The 20,109-nt window shown below is 43.7% G+C and overlaps 1 protein-coding gene across 16 annotated transcripts in view; it reads right to left on the bottom strand.

The window, feature by feature from the left end:
- IKZF1 (IKAROS family zinc finger 1) overlaps positions 1-20,109 on the bottom strand; it is a 139,100-nt gene that overhangs the window by 32,862 nt on the left and 86,129 nt on the right. For 5 of the 16 annotated variants that reach the window (XM_039911713.1, XM_039911711.1, XM_039911708.1 and 2 more), the window contains exon 5: positions 7,340-7,399. The exons of the other annotated variants lie outside the window; for them this stretch is intronic. In XM_039911713.1, the coding sequence (XP_039767647.1) occupies positions 7,340-7,399 (60 nt within the window). The remainder of the gene's footprint in view (positions 1-7,339; positions 7,400-20,109) is intronic. 16 annotated transcript variants of the gene reach the window in all.

Consider the following 20,109-nt stretch of genomic DNA (forward strand, 5'->3'; position numbering starts at 1 on the left):
ATGCCAGCAAGGTTTCGAAAGCCTGGGTTGGTTTGGCTCATGCTCTGCCTGTGAGGAAACCGGTGGGGTTGAAACCTGGAGCAACATTTAAAATCATCTTATGTTGCAAGCAAACCACATGGAGTGCAAAAGCCAGTTCAGATGCTTGACTAGGTGAACCTTCCTAACCAGGAAATGCGCCATCCCCCACATTGCCGAGTGAAGCTGTGGCTGCATCGATTATGAAGGGGCGGGTGCTTGGCATTTGAAAAATATTGCTACACCCCAGGAAGTTTGACTGAATCAGTATGTCCCTAACCGGCAGAAATATTTTGAATCCAAAGAATGGTTAAAGTAGACTGCATCCTCCTGATCCAACATATCGTTCAGGAGCTGGTACGTTCACAGGTGCTAGGAACTCCAATCTGGGTTTCTTTATTTTCTTTGCCGCTTGAATGTTTTTCTGTGTGGTTTTGTTTGCCTCATAGTTTTGTTTTTCACAGTTCCCCCAGTACTTCCTGGCTTGGAGCGGCACGGCAAAGTCGATCATGCTCATGACATCAGGTCAGGAGAGATGCTGCTTTTTTGTAAATGCCCAGAGCCGCTCTAAGTGGCGTGGCTGGAGAGATGGAGAAGCTCTTTGGGAAGGAGACAGGGTGAGGCCTGAAGGGGTGGTGATTGGCATGGAGCTGGTATTCTAGGAAACAGGATGTGATGCAAGCAACTGGCCTAGTGGTTAGAGAGCCAGAGTGGCCCAGGGGTCAGACTATGGATCTGGGAGTCAGAAGGACCTGGGTTCTAATCCCAGCACTGCTACTTGTCTGATGTGTGACCTTGGACAAGTCACTTCCTCTAATCCTGTAATCTCACCCTCTCGACTGTAAACTCATGGGCAGGGAAGGTGTCTGTTGTTGTACTGTACTCTCCCAAGTGCTCAGTGCAGTGCTCTGCAAACAGTAAGTGCTCAACAGAAATGACTGAAATGAATGACTGAATGAATTTCACTTCTCTGTGCCTCAGTTACCTCATCTGTACAGTGGGGATTAAGACTGTGAGCCCTAGGTGGGATAGGAACTGTGTCCAATTTGATTATCCTGTATCTACTCCAGTGCTTAGTACAGTGCCTGGCACATAGTAAGGGCTAAATAAATATCATAAAAACCCCCAAAAAGCTGACAAGGAGAAGCTCATAATAATGATAATGACGGTATTTAAATGCTTACTATGTGCCAAGCACTGTTCTAAGTGCTGGGTTAGATACAAGGTATGTCCCACGTGGAGCTCACAATTTTAATCCCCATTTTACAGATGAGGTAACTGAGGTTCAGAGAAGTTAAGTGGCTTGCCCAAGGTCACACAGCAGACAAGTGGCGGAGCCGGGATTAGAATTTATGTCCTCTGACTCCCAAGCCCCGGCTCTTTCCGTTAAGCCACGCTGCTGACAGAGGAGGGCAGTTTGGGAGTTTTATAGCCTCCTTATCCCACACTCCTACTGCTCTTACAACAGCATCTAAAAACAAATCTGTCCCCATAAGAGAGTAAGAAATCAGTTTGGTAACACTCTTCCTGGGCAGGGAATATGTCTACCAACGTGGCTCAGTGGAAAGAGCACGGGCTTTGGAGTCAGGGCTCATGAGTTCGAATCCCAGCTCTGCCACTTGTCGGCTGTGTGACTGTGGGCAAGTCACTTAACTTCTCTGGGCCTCAGTTCCCTCATCTGTAAAATGGGGATTAAGACTGTGAGCCCCACGTGGGACAACCTGATTCCCCTATGTCTACCCCAGCGCTTAGAACAGTGCTCGGCACATAGTAAGCGCTTAACAAATACCAACATTATTATTATTATTATTATTACTCTCCCAAGTACTTAGCACAGTGCTCTGCACACAGTAAACACAATAAATGCCATTAGTTGATTGATCAAAAGGCCTGGTGAAGGTAACAGAAGAGAGTAGAAATACTCTGGCTCAGTGGCAAGTCCCCTGGGAATCAGGGGACCTGGATTCTAATCCCAGCCCGGAACTTGCCGCTGTAGGACCTTGAGCAAGTTACTGAATTTATCCATGCCTCAGTTGCCTCAGCTGTAAAATGGGATAAAAGTCCTATTCTTCCTCCCCCTTATAGTGTGAGCTCCATGCTGGGAAGGGACTGTGTACGATCTGCATACATCTCTGTTGGACTGTACTCTCCCAAGTGCTTGATACAGTGCTCTGCACACAATATGTGCTCAATAAATGTCACTGATGATAATCTCTACCTATTTAGTACAGTGCTTGGCACTCGTCTACCTCATCTATCTGGCCGACGACCTCTCACCCGTATCCCACCTCTGTCCTGGAATGCCCTTCCTCCTCAAATCAGACAGATAATTGCTCTCCCCCACTTCAAAACCGTAATGAAGGCACATCTCCTTCAAGAAGCCTTCATTCATTCATTCAATAGTATTTATTGAGCGCTTACTATGTGCAGAGCACTGTACTAAGCGCTTGGAATGAACAAGTCGGCAACAGATAGAGACGGTCCCTGCCGTTTGACGGGTTTACAGTCTAATCGCCTAAGTCCCCCTCTCCTCTTCTCCCACTCTCTTCTGAATCGCCCTGACTTGCTCCATTCATCCTCCCTCCCATCCCCTCAGCACATATGTATATATCTGTATATACCTGTAATTTATTTATGTATTTATGAATATTAACCTCTGTATCCCCCTCTAGACTGTGACCTTGTTGTGGGCAGGGAATGAGTCCGTTTGTTGTTATACTGTACTTTACCAAGTGCTTAGTACATGCCTTGCGCACTATAATCATTCAATAAATACAACTGAATGAACATAGTAAAAGCTTAACAGATACCATAATAATATTAATAGGTGGTAAGTCAGTGGGGCACAGAATGTGCTTGCTAAAGACCCTCTTTCCAACCCACATTCCCTTACACTGCTGACTACACAAATCTCCATTCAGGTCGATATTGGCAAAATGCCTCCCCTCCCCCCCCCCCCCACCCGAAGGATTGAAGGAGGTCGTTCCAGTTCTGACCTTTATTGAAGAAGTCAGGGGTACAGAGTTGTATAGGCTTGCTCTCACAATACCCCGCTCTCAGTACAGTGCTTTGCACACAGTAAGCGCTCAATAAATACGACAGTGAATGAATTTCAATCTTCAGACCTTGCCGTGATCAGACCTTAACTCCTATTTTTGAGGGAGTTGCCAATCCAGTAAAAGCCATGAAAAAAATGGAAAAGCACCCAGATCTAATGGTGTTCTTGCAGAAATCTACACAGTAGCATTCTTCATCTTTCACTATGGTATTTGTTAAGTGCTTACTATGTCCCAAGCACTGTTCTAAGCATTAGGGTAGATACAAGATAATCACATTGGATGTAGTCTCTCTCCCACAAGGGTTCAGAGTCATAATCCCCATTTTACAGATGAGGTAACTGAGGCACAGAGAAATTAGCATAGCCCAAAACCACACAGCAGGCAAGTGGCAGAGCTGGGATTATAACCCACGTCCTCTGACTCACAATCCCGTGCTATTGCTATTAGGCAATGCTGCTTCATAGTTATCTCCACGAGTTTTTCCTCCATGTATAAGGAAAGGCTAAATGATTTCAAAGATGTCCTGATAATCACCATCTCTAAGAAGAGAAGAGGAGCTGATTCAGACCTGACAAGGAATCTGGAAATGCCTGCAAAATTCCAACTACAGTCCTTCCAAACAGATTGTTGTAGAACCTAGCCACCTATGTACCACTTAGTTAGAAAGATGTTACCAAGGCAGTTAATGTACTTTAAGATGTGATGCTAGAAGATCATCTGAAGTCAAAATGGGGGGGGGGGAGGTAATCTCTGAAATTATTAGAACATTTATTGATTCTAATCGGATTATCAGGAGGAAGAAGAGGTATATATACCTAGGTTAAAATAAATTGGTAAAACACTATAATGTTCTGGCGTGGAAGAATTGAATTTTTAAAATATTAGCATACTGAGTAAATATAAAACAGAAAAAATAATTTGGCACTTTTCCATTTGATGAAAACTACAAGATACAAAAGGCTTTCAAACACAAAGCCTCGCATTCCACCAATTCTATTCCCGAAGAGATTAAGTACGGCACTAAGCGGGCTTTCTTAATCACAACCCAATGCTGTAAACAGAGTTCTTTCTATCTTTTGCTCTAACCAGCGAACATCCTTCCATTCTATCCTTTGATCCAAATATCAATGCATTTAACTGCATCCTGAATATTTCTTACATAACTCGGTAGAATTCTCTTCCGTGGTCCTCATCTACTTAATACGACCAGTTAATTCCGGGGGAGTTAGGGTGTGAGCATTGCAACAAATATGCTGAAACTGGGGTAGAAGCATTTTGTTGCAGAATGACCCTGAAAAGTGTAAGGGCACAGCCGGCAGTGCTCGTTGATTGACTGATTGAGGTTTCAGAGAAATTTTCCCATTCCATGAACATAGCCTGCTACCTCCTCTCCTGCCAACCATCTAGCAATGCATGTCATTGGCTTCCTGGAAAGCAGGCCAAATGGCTTAGGATGATCCATACCTATTATTGGAAAAAAACCTCAAGAGTACAACCTGCTGATTCCAGGATCCCCATGGAACCTTCAACTCAACCCCAAGTTTGTAGTCCAATATGCTCCAGCCCCAATGCTTCGCTGGTTTCTAAGATGACCTAGTTAGGAATTCATTACTAATCCCAACCAGACAAGGGAATAACAAAAGTTCCCTACCACTCTATGATTGTTAATTGTAGAAGGGGCTGTGGTCACAAACGGAGATGATGAGGAAACTTTCTGCAAGTAATGTCACCTTGGAATAAGTACAGTTATAATGTCCTGAGGCTCATATCGATCATATATATATTCTGTTTCCTAGGAGAGTAGAGGCTAAGTGAATTGTGGAAAGAATACTTCAAATATGAGAAGAAATGTGAGTCTGGTTGAGTGTGTGTGACAGTTCATTTTAAGGTTAAACTGCTGCTTTTCACTGATGGACTGGGGTCATATAAGGAGAGATTCCAAGCTGGAAGACTGAACAGGCTTTGATTTGGAAGGTCACTTCGCAGGGGAACTAACTGAATCTTTTGGCCCATCCTTATGAGACACTTGGCCATCTTGAATGTTAGGAGGAATTTGTCCAGCAAAGAACAGGAATTTGAGATATGCAAAGACAATGCTCTTTCCACGGTAAAGCGCATCAATCGTCGAGGCACCACAGAAGTAGAGGGTGGCCTCTTTCATTCAATCAGTTGTATTTATTGAGCACTTACTTTGTGCGGAGCACTGTGCTAAGTGCTTGGGAGAGTACAATACGACAACAAGCAGGGCTATACTTGAACAGGGTGGTGATTCAGCACTGCCCAGAACCCAAGATTCATGGGACATTCATTGCTTCCCCAGTTTTGTAAAGTCAAAGAGGACCTTCATGTGATGATTTAAAACAGCTTGCTCTCCCCTTACCTCTGTAAAATGCTTCTCCTCCTAAACATTTGCACAGAAACACAAAATGCTTATGTTCTTTCTATATGTAAGCATTTGGTATGTATAAACATTACCAAATATTTAATTAGACATCAATCAGTCAATCGATGGTACTTCTTGAGAGCTTACTGTGCGCAGAGCACTGTATTAAGTACCTGGGATGGTACAATAGAACAGGCATGATTCCTGCTCTCGTGGAATTTATAATCTAACAGGGGAGACAGACATTAAAATAAATTACAGATTCGGGGGGCAAGTGACAGAGTGCAAGGATATGGACATAAGTACTTTGGGGTGGGGGGGTGGGATAAATATCTAAGTGCTCAGTGATTACTGATTTCAGTGCTTAGGTGATGAAGAAGGGAGTTGGAATAAGGTGGGGAGATCAGAAGTTAGTCAGGAAAGGCTTCCTGGAGGAGATATGCTTTTAGTAGGGCCTTGAAGATAGGGAGAATGTTGGTCTGCCAGACTACTGATTGTCTGATTGTTTGATTGATGAAGAGGGATCCTGCTCCAGTCCTGTATTACTGTACTTTCCAAGTGCTTAGAACAGTGCTCTGCACACAGTAAGTGCTCAATAAATACAACTGAAGGAATGAATTTTAAGTCTGCTACCGAAGTCTGTGGCTCCAGTTCTGATGTGGCGACAAACTTGTGCCTCTTAATTACGTAGTTCACTTGACCAATTAAAGTGGCATTTTTGAGTAATTTAATCTCTACGCCCTGAGATATCCATTCAAAGAAGGCTGCAATAATATATTTTCTTTTCAGCTGTGTGCTTTCCCATTTGGTAATGTTAATAATGGGACTGAACTGACATTACACTTTTTTGGTTCAACGACATCAAAAAGAGAACATTAAGCATGTTCCCAGCCTTACTGCATTCAGTATCGCTTGTTTATACAGCAAAACATCGTACAATGTCTGTTCAACTGGGAGGTTATTTTTCAGTTAGAGAAATTAATACTAGAGAGTCGACAGAGGGAGGCACACGTTCCTGTTTTCATGCCTCATTCAGAACTCTGGCTTTATGAAAGCATTTCTTGCTGCCTGATAGAGTAACTGATCCAGAAGTTTAGATATTTTATGAGGATCTAAATTAAGTACTCCATTAGATGAAATGATGATCACAATGATAGTATAATTATTAATGCAACCTTATTCTTCTGAATCCTTCATAGCATTTTACTCACAGACTCACTTTACTGCATAAGACACAATAAAAGTGAGGAATGGAAACACTTTTCTTGAGGCCTTTAAACTATTTGTATTAAATGAATATGATGATTAAATGATTTAATGGTCAAATGTCATTCTTTGTTCTTTTGGAGAATAAATGTAAAAATAATGCTGTTTTGTTTACCCCTTTGACAACCAAATCACATTATAAAATAACACTATAAAAAGGCACTGCAGAAAAATGGCTGGTTATTATCAAGAACAAAACTAAATTTACCAAAAGAAAGTAAATAATTGAGGCAATTTTCTCAATAATTCAGGATCTAAAACCATAAAAAAATTATATTTGGCACAAATATTCCATATTTTCTTAGAGTGATGAAATTGATTGAACTGCTAATCTCCACCCTTAATTTTGTGAAATTTAGACACAGACATACTGTCCCATCAGATTTAGACACAGACATACTGTCCACTTTGGTAATCAAATTTTAATATTTGTGCTAAATTCTGTATCAAAAGCAAATACATTTATGGAAAAACAAGTGATTAGATTATTGGCTCATATGGAATTAGGTGGTGTAAGCAGTGAAATGATGAAAAATGTGTAATGCGGAGCATTGAAGTAACATGTTTGAAATGGAAGTGTGTTGCCATTTTCTGGAAGTAAAAGTATACTTACGAGAAAAAGATTTGGAAATTATTGCGTGAAAATCCCTAAAGGCTTCAGCCCCAAATGCAGCTGAAATAAAGAAGGCAAAGAGGATGCTGGGTTGTGATATTGCTAGAGGAATATAGTGAAAAATCTAAAATAGGAGTTATTATTGCTACAAATAACATTGTCTAACTAAACCCCTCTCACGTAGTTTTAATCACCCAATAAATAACATGGAAAAGGCATCAATGACAAACACAGGAAACAGAGAAAGAGGACAGCAGTGCTCAAATATCTACACTTGGGGCAATTTCATTTCTGAAAATGCTCTTCCAAAGATGTTTTCTGAAGCATCTTTCAAGACCTCAGACTTCTTTGGGTTCTCTCTAGTCAAACAGTACAAGTCAGGAAGTAAATTCTAGAAAAGATTAGGCCCATTTCACAAAACGCATTAAAGGAAAGGAAAGGGAAATCTGCCCAGTTATTGTACCACCAGAGAACCCAGGTGTTTGACCAAAGTGGGTTTCCCTTGGAAAGGGAAAGAGAGGAAAGAAGAATTATTTAGCAGGCAGTCTATACAGGAAGATTTTGAGGGATTCGTTTCTCTGCTTATTATTCTGTGGATCTATCCAGCTAAGGCTGGAAAACATTTTTTAGATCAAACAATATAATATCTTGGAAAACAAATAGATCCAGCAATACAGGCTTTGCTGGAATGATTGCCTCATCTGTAAAATGTGGTAAAATATCCATTCTCCCTCCTCTTGGACTGTGAACCCCATGGGGAACAGAGATTGTCTGATCTCCCCCTTTTAGACTGTGAGCCCGTTGTTGGGCAGGGATCACCTCTGTTGCCGAATTGTACACTCCGAGTGCTTAGTACAGTGCTCTGCACACAGTAAGCGCTCAATAAATGCGACTGAATGATCTGATTGTATCGTATCTCCCCCATACTTAGCACAACGTCATACAGAAGCATTTTAGAAATCATTATTACCGTTGGTAGTGATTGCCCTCTCTGCTTCTTAAATACCATTTTATGACAAATCTCCAGGATTGGCATTAATGTGTCACAAACCAGTGAAGAGTAATGAATAGCTTGAGGAGGGCCTTGGTTTAGATAATTCCCCATCCTCAAGCTGTCTGACCATATCTTTTTCCTTTTCTCTACTAAGTGACAAGCTCCAGAGAAATGTTTGCCATCCAACTTGGCTTTTCAGATTCCCGCCTGCTCGTTTGCTCAGGCCTATTAATGATTTATGTTGGACCAGTGGTTACGGGGAGTATTTTATGGGTTTGCAAATTGTCATCTTCTTCTGTTTTGGCACCTGATGCCTCTTTAGGTTGAACCTAAAAGTAATATCTTAGTCTTTCTTCTGTGGACAGGTAAAGCAAAAAAAAACAATGAAAGCTGTCCATTAAAGATTAAAAAAATGTGGTAAGTACAAAGAAGGATCGGTGAAGAGTTGACTTGCAGACATTTGAATTTTTCCCCAAATTTCTCTTTTGGATTTTTTTTGGGTTTGTTTTTGGGTTTTTTTTTTCCAAAAGACAGGAGGAGATACAAATGGCTTTGTTCCCCATGGCTTTAAAATTTCAGGAAACTTTATACTTTAAAAATCTAGCACCATCTTGATTTTGGAACAATAAAATAAGTGGATTACGGTTACTGCTCCTAAAGTGGGTAGATTTGGTAAATCTTCCTAGTTCGCTACTAATGAAATGCATTCTTTAACGGAACACAGTAAGTTCTAGCGAATCTCCTTAATGAGCTCTCTATGATGGCACTGTAACCTTTTCCTTGAAAGTGTAAAATGAGTAAATTGTTCAGTTTTATTCAAACTAACCATTTGATTTTCAGCTTTAAGCCTTTAGGTCATGGAAAAATACCTAACAACTCAGGCTAATCAATCTCCAAATGAGGTAACAATTACAAAATTGTTTCAGTCCATTCTAGTGGTGGCCAGCTGGAAACCGACGGCTTTACTGGTGCTCAGATCACGTCAACTCCATACTTCGGAAGAGGAAGAATACTGTTCCTTACCCAGTTTCTGAAGGGAATTGTGCACAGCCACTGGAGACTGGGCTTATTCCATGTACCATATATCCTTTTACTGATATTTACTGGGAAAGCATGCAAATTTTGTGGGTCTGCATAGGAACTATGACATTTGTTATGGCAGAAAGCACACTGAGCCATATTTGCCCAGGGTGATTAAAATTCTCTGATGGCAGGGTAGGAAGGATGGTAACATTTTCATTCATTCATTCATATTTATTGAGCGCCTACAGTGTGTACAGAACTGTACTAAGCACTTGGGCAAGTACAATACAACAATAAACCAACACATTCCCTGCCCACAATGAGCTGACAGCTCATTTCCCAACCAATAAGTGACAGAGATGCAATTTTCTCAAATCTGTTTGTGAGGGGGCATTGAAATTGGTCAGGTACTGTGAGGGACTATGACTAAGAGCATGGCTTGGAACTCAGTGGACCTGAGTTCAAATCCTGAATCTGCCACTTGTCTGCTCTGTGATCTTGGGCAAGTCACTTAACTTTTCCATGCCTCAGTTCCTTCATCTACAAAATGGAGATTCAATACCTGTTCTCCGTCCTACTTAGAACGTAAACCCCATGTGGGACCTTATTATTTTCTATCTACCCTACAGTGCTTACTGCAGTGCTTGGCACATAGTAAGTAGTTAACAAATTCATTCATTCATTCATTCAATAGTATTTATTGAGCGCTTACTATGTGCAGAGCACTGTACTAAGCGCTTGGGATGAACAAGTCGGCAACAGATAGAGACAGTCCCTGCCATTTGACGGGCTTACAGTCTAATCGGGGGAGACGGACAGACAAGAACAATGGCACTAAACAGCGTCAAGGGGAAGAACATCTCGTAAAAACAATGGCAACTAAATAGAATCAAGGCGATGTACAATTCATTAACAAAATAAATAGGGTAATGAAAATATATACAGTTGAGCGGACGAGTACAGTGCTGTGGGGATGGGAAGGGAGAGGTGGAGGAGCAGAGGGAAAAGGGGAAAATGAGGCTTTAGCTGCGGAGAGGTAAAGGGGGGATGGCAGAGGGAGTAGAGGGGGAAGAGGAGCTCAGTCTGGGAAGGCCTCTTGGAGGAGGTGATTTTTAAGTAAGGTTTTGAAGAGGGAAAGAGAATCAGTTTGGCGGAGGTGAGGAGGGAGGGCGTTCCAGGACCGCGGGAGGACGTGACCCAGGGGTCGACGGCGGGATAGGCGAGACCGAGGGACGGCGAGGAGGTGGGCGGCAGAGGAGCGGAGCGTGCGGGGTGGGCGGTAGAAAGAGAGAAGGGAGGAGAGGTAGGAAGGGGCAAGGTGATGGAGAGCCTCGAAGCCTAGAGTGAGGAGTTTTTGTTTGGAGCGGAGGTCGATAGGCAACCACTGGAGTTGTTTAAGAAGGGGAGTGACATGCCCAGATCGTTTCTGCAGGAAGATGAGCCGGGCAGCGGAGTGAAGAATAGACCGGAGCGGGGCGAGAGAGGAGGAAGGGAGGTCAGAGAGAAGGCTGACACAGTAGTCTAGCCAGGATATAACGAGAGCCCGTAATAGTAAGGTAGCCGTTTGGGTGGAGAGGAAAGGGCGGATCTTGGCGATATTGTAGAGGTGAAACCGGCAGGTCTTGGTAACGGATAGGATGTGTGGGGTGAACGAGAGGGACGAGTCAAGGATGACACCGAGATTGCGGGCCTGCGGGATGGGAAGGATGGTCGTGCCATCCACGGTGATGGAGAAGTCTGGGAGCGGACCGGGCTTGGGAGGGAAGATGAGGAGCTCAGTCTTGCTCATGTTGAGTTTTAGGTGGCGGGCCGACATCCAGGTGGAGACGTCCCGGAGGCAGGAGGAGATGCGAGCCTGAAGGGAGGGGGAGAGGACAGGGGCGGAGATGTAGATCTGCGTGTCATCTGCGTAGAGATGGTAGTCAAAGCCGTGAGAGCGGATGAGTTCACCGAGGGAGTGAGTGTAAATGGAGAACAGAAGAGGGCCAAGAACTGACCCTTGAGGAACTCCAACAGTTAAAGGATGGGAGGGGGAGGAGGCTCCAGCGTAGGAGACCAAGAATGATCGGCCAGAGAGGTAAGAGGAGAACCAGGAGAGGACAGATACCAAACAAATACCAAAATTATTTAAGTGTGGGTTTTTAAGGGGCAGGAAAAAGGAGAGGAAGGAAAAGAAGGTGGAGGAGACAGTGAGGAAAGGGAGAAGGAGAAGAGGGGGAATTACTGTGCTGCTATAAATTGCTCCCTCATAGCCGGAGTGAATTGAACACTTCTCTCAAAGAGCCTAATTCACAAAGGGGGAGAAAATACAGAGAATTGGGCTAAGTACCCAATCAAGACATCAAGATATCCCTGGCTAAAAATGGTGTGCCCATTGAGGACTTGAAAAATATGCTCATCACTTCATCCTAGTTAACTGCAGCTTTCTTTGAAGGGAAAGTCTGAGGACAGAAGACACGAAAAACCTGAGCTAGAAGCTTGGCTCTGACCAGAGGAGTCCAGCGTCCGTGAGCCTAGGCTGCACCGATAAAGGCGAGCCAGAGCTGACCTGGAAACTGGAGCCTCCCTGGACCTCCAAAATACCCGAGCCTCAGGCCTGGACTAGAAGAGAGTTCTTTTCTCCAAAGCTCTCTCTTCTCCCAGCAGAAGAAACCAGAGCCACAATGAGGTTAACTGGGGAGGGAGAGAGAGTTTCCAAGCCCCAAGTTTCCGGAACCTTGCTTTAAAAATCAGTTATCCCTAGAAAGAAGTTGATTCTTCCACTGGAAATTTAGAGTCAGGTTGGGAAAAGTATTGTCGATTAGACGAAAGATTTCACTAACGTTTTTCACCGGCTCCTGTCACGGTGTTTTACTGACTATCTCAGCATGTAATTTCACTATCGTTATAATTAAATTGAAAGAGATTTGGAAAATAATAATGTAGAAATGACACCTTATTTACACTTTACCTCTTAAATTGCATTCAGCGTATGAATGGTTATACAACTTTTTACTTCAGTTAGAGAAGCTAAAAACATTTCAATCCTTTTTTCACACTTAAGTCAAGGGAAGACTCATAGTTCTTTTTCAGGAGGTATGGTATAAGAGTTCTTTCTATGTCCAGAATAAAATGTGGATATACTCGAATGTATGTTCTTGTATATGCAGTCTTTAAATTTCAGGAGCCTTTCAGTCACATCCAGACCATTAGTCTTATTAACCTGCTTTAAATGGTTTGAAGTGACCTTTAAAGCTGCTATCAATCGAATATTTACTGGATTGATTTCCTAAAAATACCAAATGGTAAACTCACCAACCTAACAAAAGCACTTTCAAGCTACGGGGCAAAATAATTGGGAAAGGGCAGGAATTCCAAATGAAATAGGACAAAGGAGTTTGGATAGATAAATGCAACATCAACCCAGGAATTCATAATATTCCCTTGAATTTATTCAGCTTCCCTCTTCCAAGAGGCTCAGAAAATATTTATTTTCATGTGCACAGAGAAGCAGCATGGCCTGGTGGATACAGCATGGGCTTGGGAGTCAGAAGGGCCTGGGTTCTAATCCCAGCTTGCGACTTGTGTGCTGTGTGACTTTGGGCAAGTCACTTAACTTCTCTGTGGCTCAGTTCCCTCATCTATAAAATGGGGATTAAGACTGTGAGCCCCATATGGGACAAGGACTATGTTCAATCTGATTAGCTTGTACCTACCCCACTCCATAGTACAATACATGGCACACAGTAAGTGCTTAAAAAATTACTTTAAAAAAGATCCTGCGAGGTAGGAAGGAGCAGATATATGCAAAATATTTGCTTCCCATGCCCAATTTGTAATGAAAAACAGTGGAGCTATAAGGGAACAGTTTTTCTCACAGGCTCCTCGAGGGCAAGGGATTACGTCTACTCCACTATACTCTTCCAAGTGCCTAGGACAGTGCTCCGCACACAGGAAGCACTCAGTAAATACCAAGGATTGATTCCTTCAACCCGAGTCATCAGAAGTCATGGGTTGGAATCCCGGACTCTGCCCCTTGTCAGCTGTGTGACTGTGGGCAAATCACTTCATTTCTCTGCGCCTCAGTTCCCTCATCTGTAAATTGGGGGTGAAGAGACTGTGAGCCTCACGTGGGACAACCTCATTCCCCTGTATCTACCCCAGCACTTAGCACGGTACGTAGCGCTTAACAAATACCAACATTATTATTATTATAATCCACATGTTGAATTGAGTAGATTGAGTGGGAGGAGAAATTGCCATGGATGTGCACATGTTATTGGTCAATGCCTGAAGCTGCTACACTTCCTGGTCTCTGCCTCTACCTTTCTGTTCCATGGGGAACTTCAGTGTTTCATTAATGATAAATGATAATCACGGTCCTAGTTAAGCACTTACTATGTGTTAAGCCCTGTTCTAAGCACTGGGGTAGATACAAGTTAATCAAGTCAGACAGTGCCCCATCTCACATGGGCCTCACAGTCTAAATAGGAGGAATTACAGGTACTGAATCCCCATTTTACAGAGGAGGAAATTGAGGCACAGAAAACCTGTGATTTCTCCAAGTTCACAAAGCAGGCAAGTGGCAAAGTTGGGATGGGATCTCAGGTCCTCTGCTTTCCAGGCCCCTGCTTTTTCCACCAGACCATCTGTTTTGAATTTATGCAATGTATCGCATCTATTAGAGCAAAGTAGCCATGAGTGAAGAGGATATAATGCATTTTTTTAACAGTATTTGGTAAGTGATTACTGGGTGCCAGGCACTGTACAGAGTGCTGGGGTAGATACAAGCTAACACAGTCCAAGTCCCGCATGGGGCTAACGGCTTAATCCCCATTTTACAGCTGAGGTAACTGGCACAGAGAAGCTAAGTGACTTGCCAAAGGTCACACAGCAGTCAAGGGGTGGAGCCAGGATTAGAACTCAGGACCTCTGAGTCCCAGGCCCATGCTCTTTCCACTAGGCCCATGTCTGTATCTCTCTATATAATTTATTTTAGTGTCTATCTCCCCCACTAGATTTTAAACTTCTTGAGGGCAGGGATCATGTCTACTGACTCAAAACTGTGGTATTCGTTAAGGGTTTATCCTGTGATAAGCAGTGTACTAAGCACTGGAGTAGATGCAAGATAATCAGGCTGGACACTGTTTCTGTCCCACATTGGGCTCCCACTCCAAGGAGGCAGATAACAGGTGTTCGACTCCGCTCTGCAGGTGAGGAACCTGAGGCCCAGAAAAGTTAAGTGACTTGCCCAAGGTTAGACAACAGACAAGTGGCAGAGCCAGGGATAGATCCCAGCTCCTCTGACTCCCAGGCCTGTGTTTTTCCCAAACGATCAGTACAGTGCTCTGCACAAAATAAGCACTCAATAAATACTGTTGATTGACCGATTGATTAATGATGGCCACAACAATGTAAGAGCTTGTTTCCAAAAAAGTCAGTCATGGTGGTACCTTCAAACCGCCTAACCCATTAACTCCCTTTGAATCAATAGTTATGAGAGTGTGATAACATGACATAGGGTTCCCTAGAATATGACTTCTGCGTTATTGGCCAATACCCTGTACTTTTTTTCTTACACAGCGGGGAGTATTGAGTCACAGAGTGGTTAAGTATCATCTCCAAAGTCACACAGCACGTCGGTGAGAACCCCAGCGTAGGAAACCTAGCCTGGCTTCTGCCACCTTGGTTGAGTGACAAAGGAGATATTACACCTCAGACTTAACATGTCCAAAAGAGAACTCCCCATCTTTCCTCCCAAACCCTGTCCTCCTTGAGGCTTTCCCATCACTGTAGACAGCACCACCACCCTCCCTGGCTCATAAGCCGGGCTTCGAATCTCTTCTCTCATTCAATCCACATATACAATCTGTCACAAAATCCTGTCATTTCAACCTTCAGGACATCCCTAATCTGGACCCTTTCCTTTCCATCCACACTGCCACCTCGTTAATCAACCGATCCAATTTATTGAGCACTTACTTTAGGCAGAGCACTGTACTAAGCAATCGGGAGAGTACAATACAACAGAATTAATAATAATAATAATAATAATAATGTTGGTAGTTGTTAAGCGCTTACCATGTGCAGAGCACTGTTCTAAGCACCGGGTTAGATACAGGGTAATCAGGTTGTCCCACGTGAGGCTCACATGCTTCATCCCCAATTTACAGATGAGGTAACTGAGGCACAGAGAAGTTAAGTGACTCGCCCACAGTCACACAGCTGACAAGTGGCAGAGCCGGGAGTCGAACCCATGACCTCTGACTCCAAAGCCCAGGCTCTTTCCACTGAGCCACGCTGCTTCCCCTAAAAATGAAGAGACTTGTCCAAAGTCACACATCTGACAAGTGGCGGAGCCGGGATTAGAACCCACGACCTCTGACTCCTAAGCCGGTGCTCCTTTCACTAAGCCACACTGCTTCCCAGACACATTCCCTGCCCATAACAAGCTTACAGTCTAGAGGGAAAACGTCAGTTTCTATTTGGTGCTTTCTGGCCAAAGCACTATACATTAGTTATTTTTCTCTACTCCCCACAACACCCCTGCAATTTAGGTTCAGGTATTATTATACCCATTTTACAGCTGGGGAAACTGAGGCCTGGGAAGGTTAAGTGGCTTGCCCAAGGCCACACAGCGTCCAGGACTAGAACCCAGGACCCCCAACTTCCAGGACTACAGCTCTCCCACTATGGCTCACTGCCTCCCCATTCAAACACTTACCCTATCCCACCTCGGTTACCGCATCAGCCTCCCCGCTGACCTCCCAGCCTCCTGACTCTCCCTACTCCGGTCTGTACTTCACATTGCTGACCAGATCATTTTTCTACAAAATGTTCAGTTCATGCTTATCTAATCTTCAAGAAACTCCAGCGGTTGCCTATCCACCTCTGCATCAAAACAGAAATTCCTTACCATCTGCTTTAAAGCAGTCCATCACCTTGCCCCCTCCCACCTCACCTCGCTACTCTCCTACTCCAAGCCAGCCCACACACTTCGCTCCTCCAACGCCAACTTACTCACTGTACCTCAACCTCGTCTATCTCATCACCGACCCATCGCCCACATCCTGACTCTGGCCTGGAACACTCCAACAGATGATCACTCTCCCCACCTTCAAAGCCTTTTAAAAAGCACATCTCCTCCAAGAGGCCTTTCCTAACCAAGCCCTCATTTCCTCTTCCCCCACACCCTTCTGTGTCACCCTCACACTTGGATTTTCACCCTTTTTTCACCCTGCCCTCAGCCCCACAGCACTTATATACATATTCCTAGTTTATTTACTTTTATAAATGTCTGTTTTCTCCTATAGACTGTAAGCTCCTTGTGGGCAGGAAACACACCTCCCGGCTATGTTCTATTGTACTCTCCCCAATACTCAGTTCAGGACTCTGCACACAGTAAACGCTCAATAAATATAATTGATTAATTGATTCGCTTCCACCCAGAATGCCATTTGGTCTTCCTCAGAAAATAACCCAGGAGGACTGAAGCCAGGCCAAGCCTCCTTGTTTTACAGCCATTCCACTAAGGAGAAAAACTCTTGCCCCTCCTTCCCCTATTTAGCTTCCAAAGCATGTCAAAACCTAGCTGAGATTCTCAAATGTCTCCTGAAAGCACCTCCATCTCCAAGCTTCTGTTTCACTTGTAAGAGAGTTCACCATTTTGATTCCTCATGAGACTCTAGGATCCAAAAGGCCTGGTAGCATTGAGGTTTCACAAATGTATGAGCCACAATGTGCTTATTATCAGGATGAAGGTAGTCAGGATTCAGAAATGGTTTATTTCCTTGTTTTGTATTGCACTTTGACATTAGTTCTGGATAAAGAAAGCACAACACACCAGTTCAAATGTCACTGAGGTCTTAGAGAAATTAGCTTTTGGTGAACAATTTGACTTTCTACTTGCACTGCATTCGCTAGCCTCCTCAGTTCCTCATGCCACCTGCACTGTGGTCTACAGGAAAGGATATGGGCCTGGGAGTCAGGGGACCTGGGTTCTAAACCCAGCTCTGCCACTTGCCTGCTGTATGACCTTGGGCTGGTTACTTAACTACTCTGTGCCTCAGTGTAAAATGGGGATAAAATGCCGGTTCTGTCTTCCCCTTAGATTGTGAGCCCCATGTGGGACAGAGTTGCGCCTGAACTGATTACCTGGAGTTATCCCAGCACTTAGTACGATACTCGACACAAAGTACGCATTTAGCAAATACCACAATTACTTTGATCGTGAACCCCTCAAAATTCCTAGCTTAACTATGTGATGGCAGTGCTTATATTTTCGGCAACACTCTCTGCCTCTCCCACAAATCCCTCTCCCTGCGACAAGACTGTTGCTTCTGGGACCATCCACTTAACTACTTGGCCAGCACCTTAATCCCAAGCAGCAACATGGCAAACATTCACATACACACACAGAATAAAAGGTGATACTATGCCCTGAAATTTGAGAGAGAAAAGATGGATTTAAAATGGAATATTAAGCTTCGGGAAGCAGGCCTTAGGATGATGAAGACATTTCTGGCCTGCAGGAAGAGAGTATATTTAAGGGACATTTAGGCTGAAGCACAAAGGCTTCAGTCCTCCTTCAGCATTTCAGTCCAAATGCTAATTCCCTCAGGCCATCTCAGCTGACACATATATTCACTTGATGCTGATGCTGCAGCTGATGACAGTTGTGTGGATGAACAGTGCAGGTTGTGGACATTCCTCTAGAACCTCAGCAAGGAACAGGAGAAGAACACTAACACCTAACCCACAGCCTAAGGGGGATTGATCATGGGACCAAAGCTGACACTATGCCTGGGTAAGAACAATTTCCTAGCAGTGTTCTTCAAAGGACCTCAAACACCTTCACTGATTTTACTTTATCAAAATCTGAGAGGCTTGGAGGAAAGAGGGTAAACTGTTGCTGAATTATTTCTAAATGGCAGTTGGTTTTTGCGAAGGCTTCTGAGAAATGGTTTTGGCTGAAAGATACATAAATGTTTCAGGGTATGTGTCCTTCACACAGCTCTTCATTTGAGCAAAAGAGGTGGGAAAATATTTAGCATTCTAACAGCCTACAAAATGCATTTGTCCCAATCCAGACAACAGAGACAAGGGCTTCCAAATCAGAGACACTTGCTAACAAAACAAACATTTTCAAAAGAAACAAATACTCTGGCTACTCAAGGGCACCAGGATGGTTTCTGAAGTACTGCTCCTCAGTGTAATTGACCCTTTTGTCTTTCCCACTAAGGTAGAGTAAGGAAGGGTGGGTAAACAATAAGATAAAGCAAATTAACCTCAAGTATAGAGTCTGAATTACCAATCCCCTCCCATCTCTAAGGAGATCTAAAGTAGGTGAAACTTTTCTCTGAATGGACCTGTGCTCCTGTTTTAACAGAAAATTCCTTCCCACTTTGGCACCCTGACAAGGAAATATGATTCCAGAAGCCTAGGGCAGTTCAGGGAGGCCAGAGATAAACTAATCTCCGGCTGGGCAAGCACTTAGCAGGACCCCACCCTCTGAGGCAGACATGTCCCTGCTGTTTCCATCTAGCTCTAAAAAGGCCAAAATAGAATTCCCAACAGAAGGAGAGCCATGACTCAACAGATCTACCTCACAGGAGCACAAATAATATGTCCCTTGATAGTCAATTTAACTCTTTTCCCCTTGGGTTACTTATTTTCAAAGCCTCCCGATGAAGGAGGAGAAACCCTTGGCTTCCTAAGAAGGTGTGTGAACTCACTTCCCCTTTGGGGAGGAGGGTTTATGTCCCAGAGCGAGTGGATCTTAGGTGCTTTGTGACTCTTGTGTATTGGGAATTGAGTAGAGTTTGCTAATTCAAAGTTTCTTTAGAAATGAGAGTCTGTTTAGGGATTCTAACTATATCTCCCAACTGCTTGTCTTTTCCTGAAATTTGTGTAGATTATGAACAGTTATTATGGTGTCTTTGCCTTTGGTTTGCCTTTCTCTTTGGTTTGACAGATGCTGTACTTCTGCTTCTGCCTTCTCTCTTTCCCACACACACCCCATCCCCCCTCCTCTTTCTCCCCACTGAAAAGATAACCAGGCATTGTGTGGCTTTCACTACAGCCCAACTGCAGAAGGCAGGAGCCCTAGAGGATAGGTGTTGCAGGGAGGCAGGGGGAAAATCTGAAATTCCTTTGGTGTTTGGACTCCACTGGGATGGAAGTGTGAACTCCCCTTCCTGTGCCTGCCTCAGGTCTGTCTGCACCAACACATGAACTCTGTGCTCCTGTGCTGACTGGGAAGATGGAGGGCTTGTTGGCATTTTTCCGTAGGTTAATGTCAGTGAATGAAAATAAATAATAATAATGGAGGTATTCACTGCTTACCGCGGGTCAACACTGTGCTAAGTGCTGGAAAGGATAGAATACCAGCCGATCACTGCCCCTGCCACACATGGGACTCATAGTCTAAGGGGGAGGGAGAATAGGTTTTTCTTCCCCATTTTACCTATGGGGAAACTAAGGCACAATGAAGTTAAGTGACTTGCCCAGGATTACAACCCAGGTCTAGTGACTCCCAGCCCTACGTTCTTTCCGCTAAGCGACGATGCCTTTTGTACTAATGAACAGAGAGAAACAAATTCTGGTTGGTTTATAATGCATCTCCCACAGTCTATCAATAACACACTTTATTCTTCATGAACATCTTTATACTGGGAAAACATCTCTTTCCCTCATAACCAGTCTGGTGCTTTAGGTTCATTTCTGTTTCCAGTAGATTTTCTATCCTATGGAATTAATCTTGAACGGGGGCAAG

Source organism: Ornithorhynchus anatinus, chromosome 4 (assembly GCF_004115215.2).
Source record: "Ornithorhynchus anatinus isolate Pmale09 chromosome 4, mOrnAna1.pri.v4, whole genome shotgun sequence".
Taxonomy (NCBI): Eukaryota; Metazoa; Chordata; class Mammalia; order Monotremata; family Ornithorhynchidae; genus Ornithorhynchus; species Ornithorhynchus anatinus.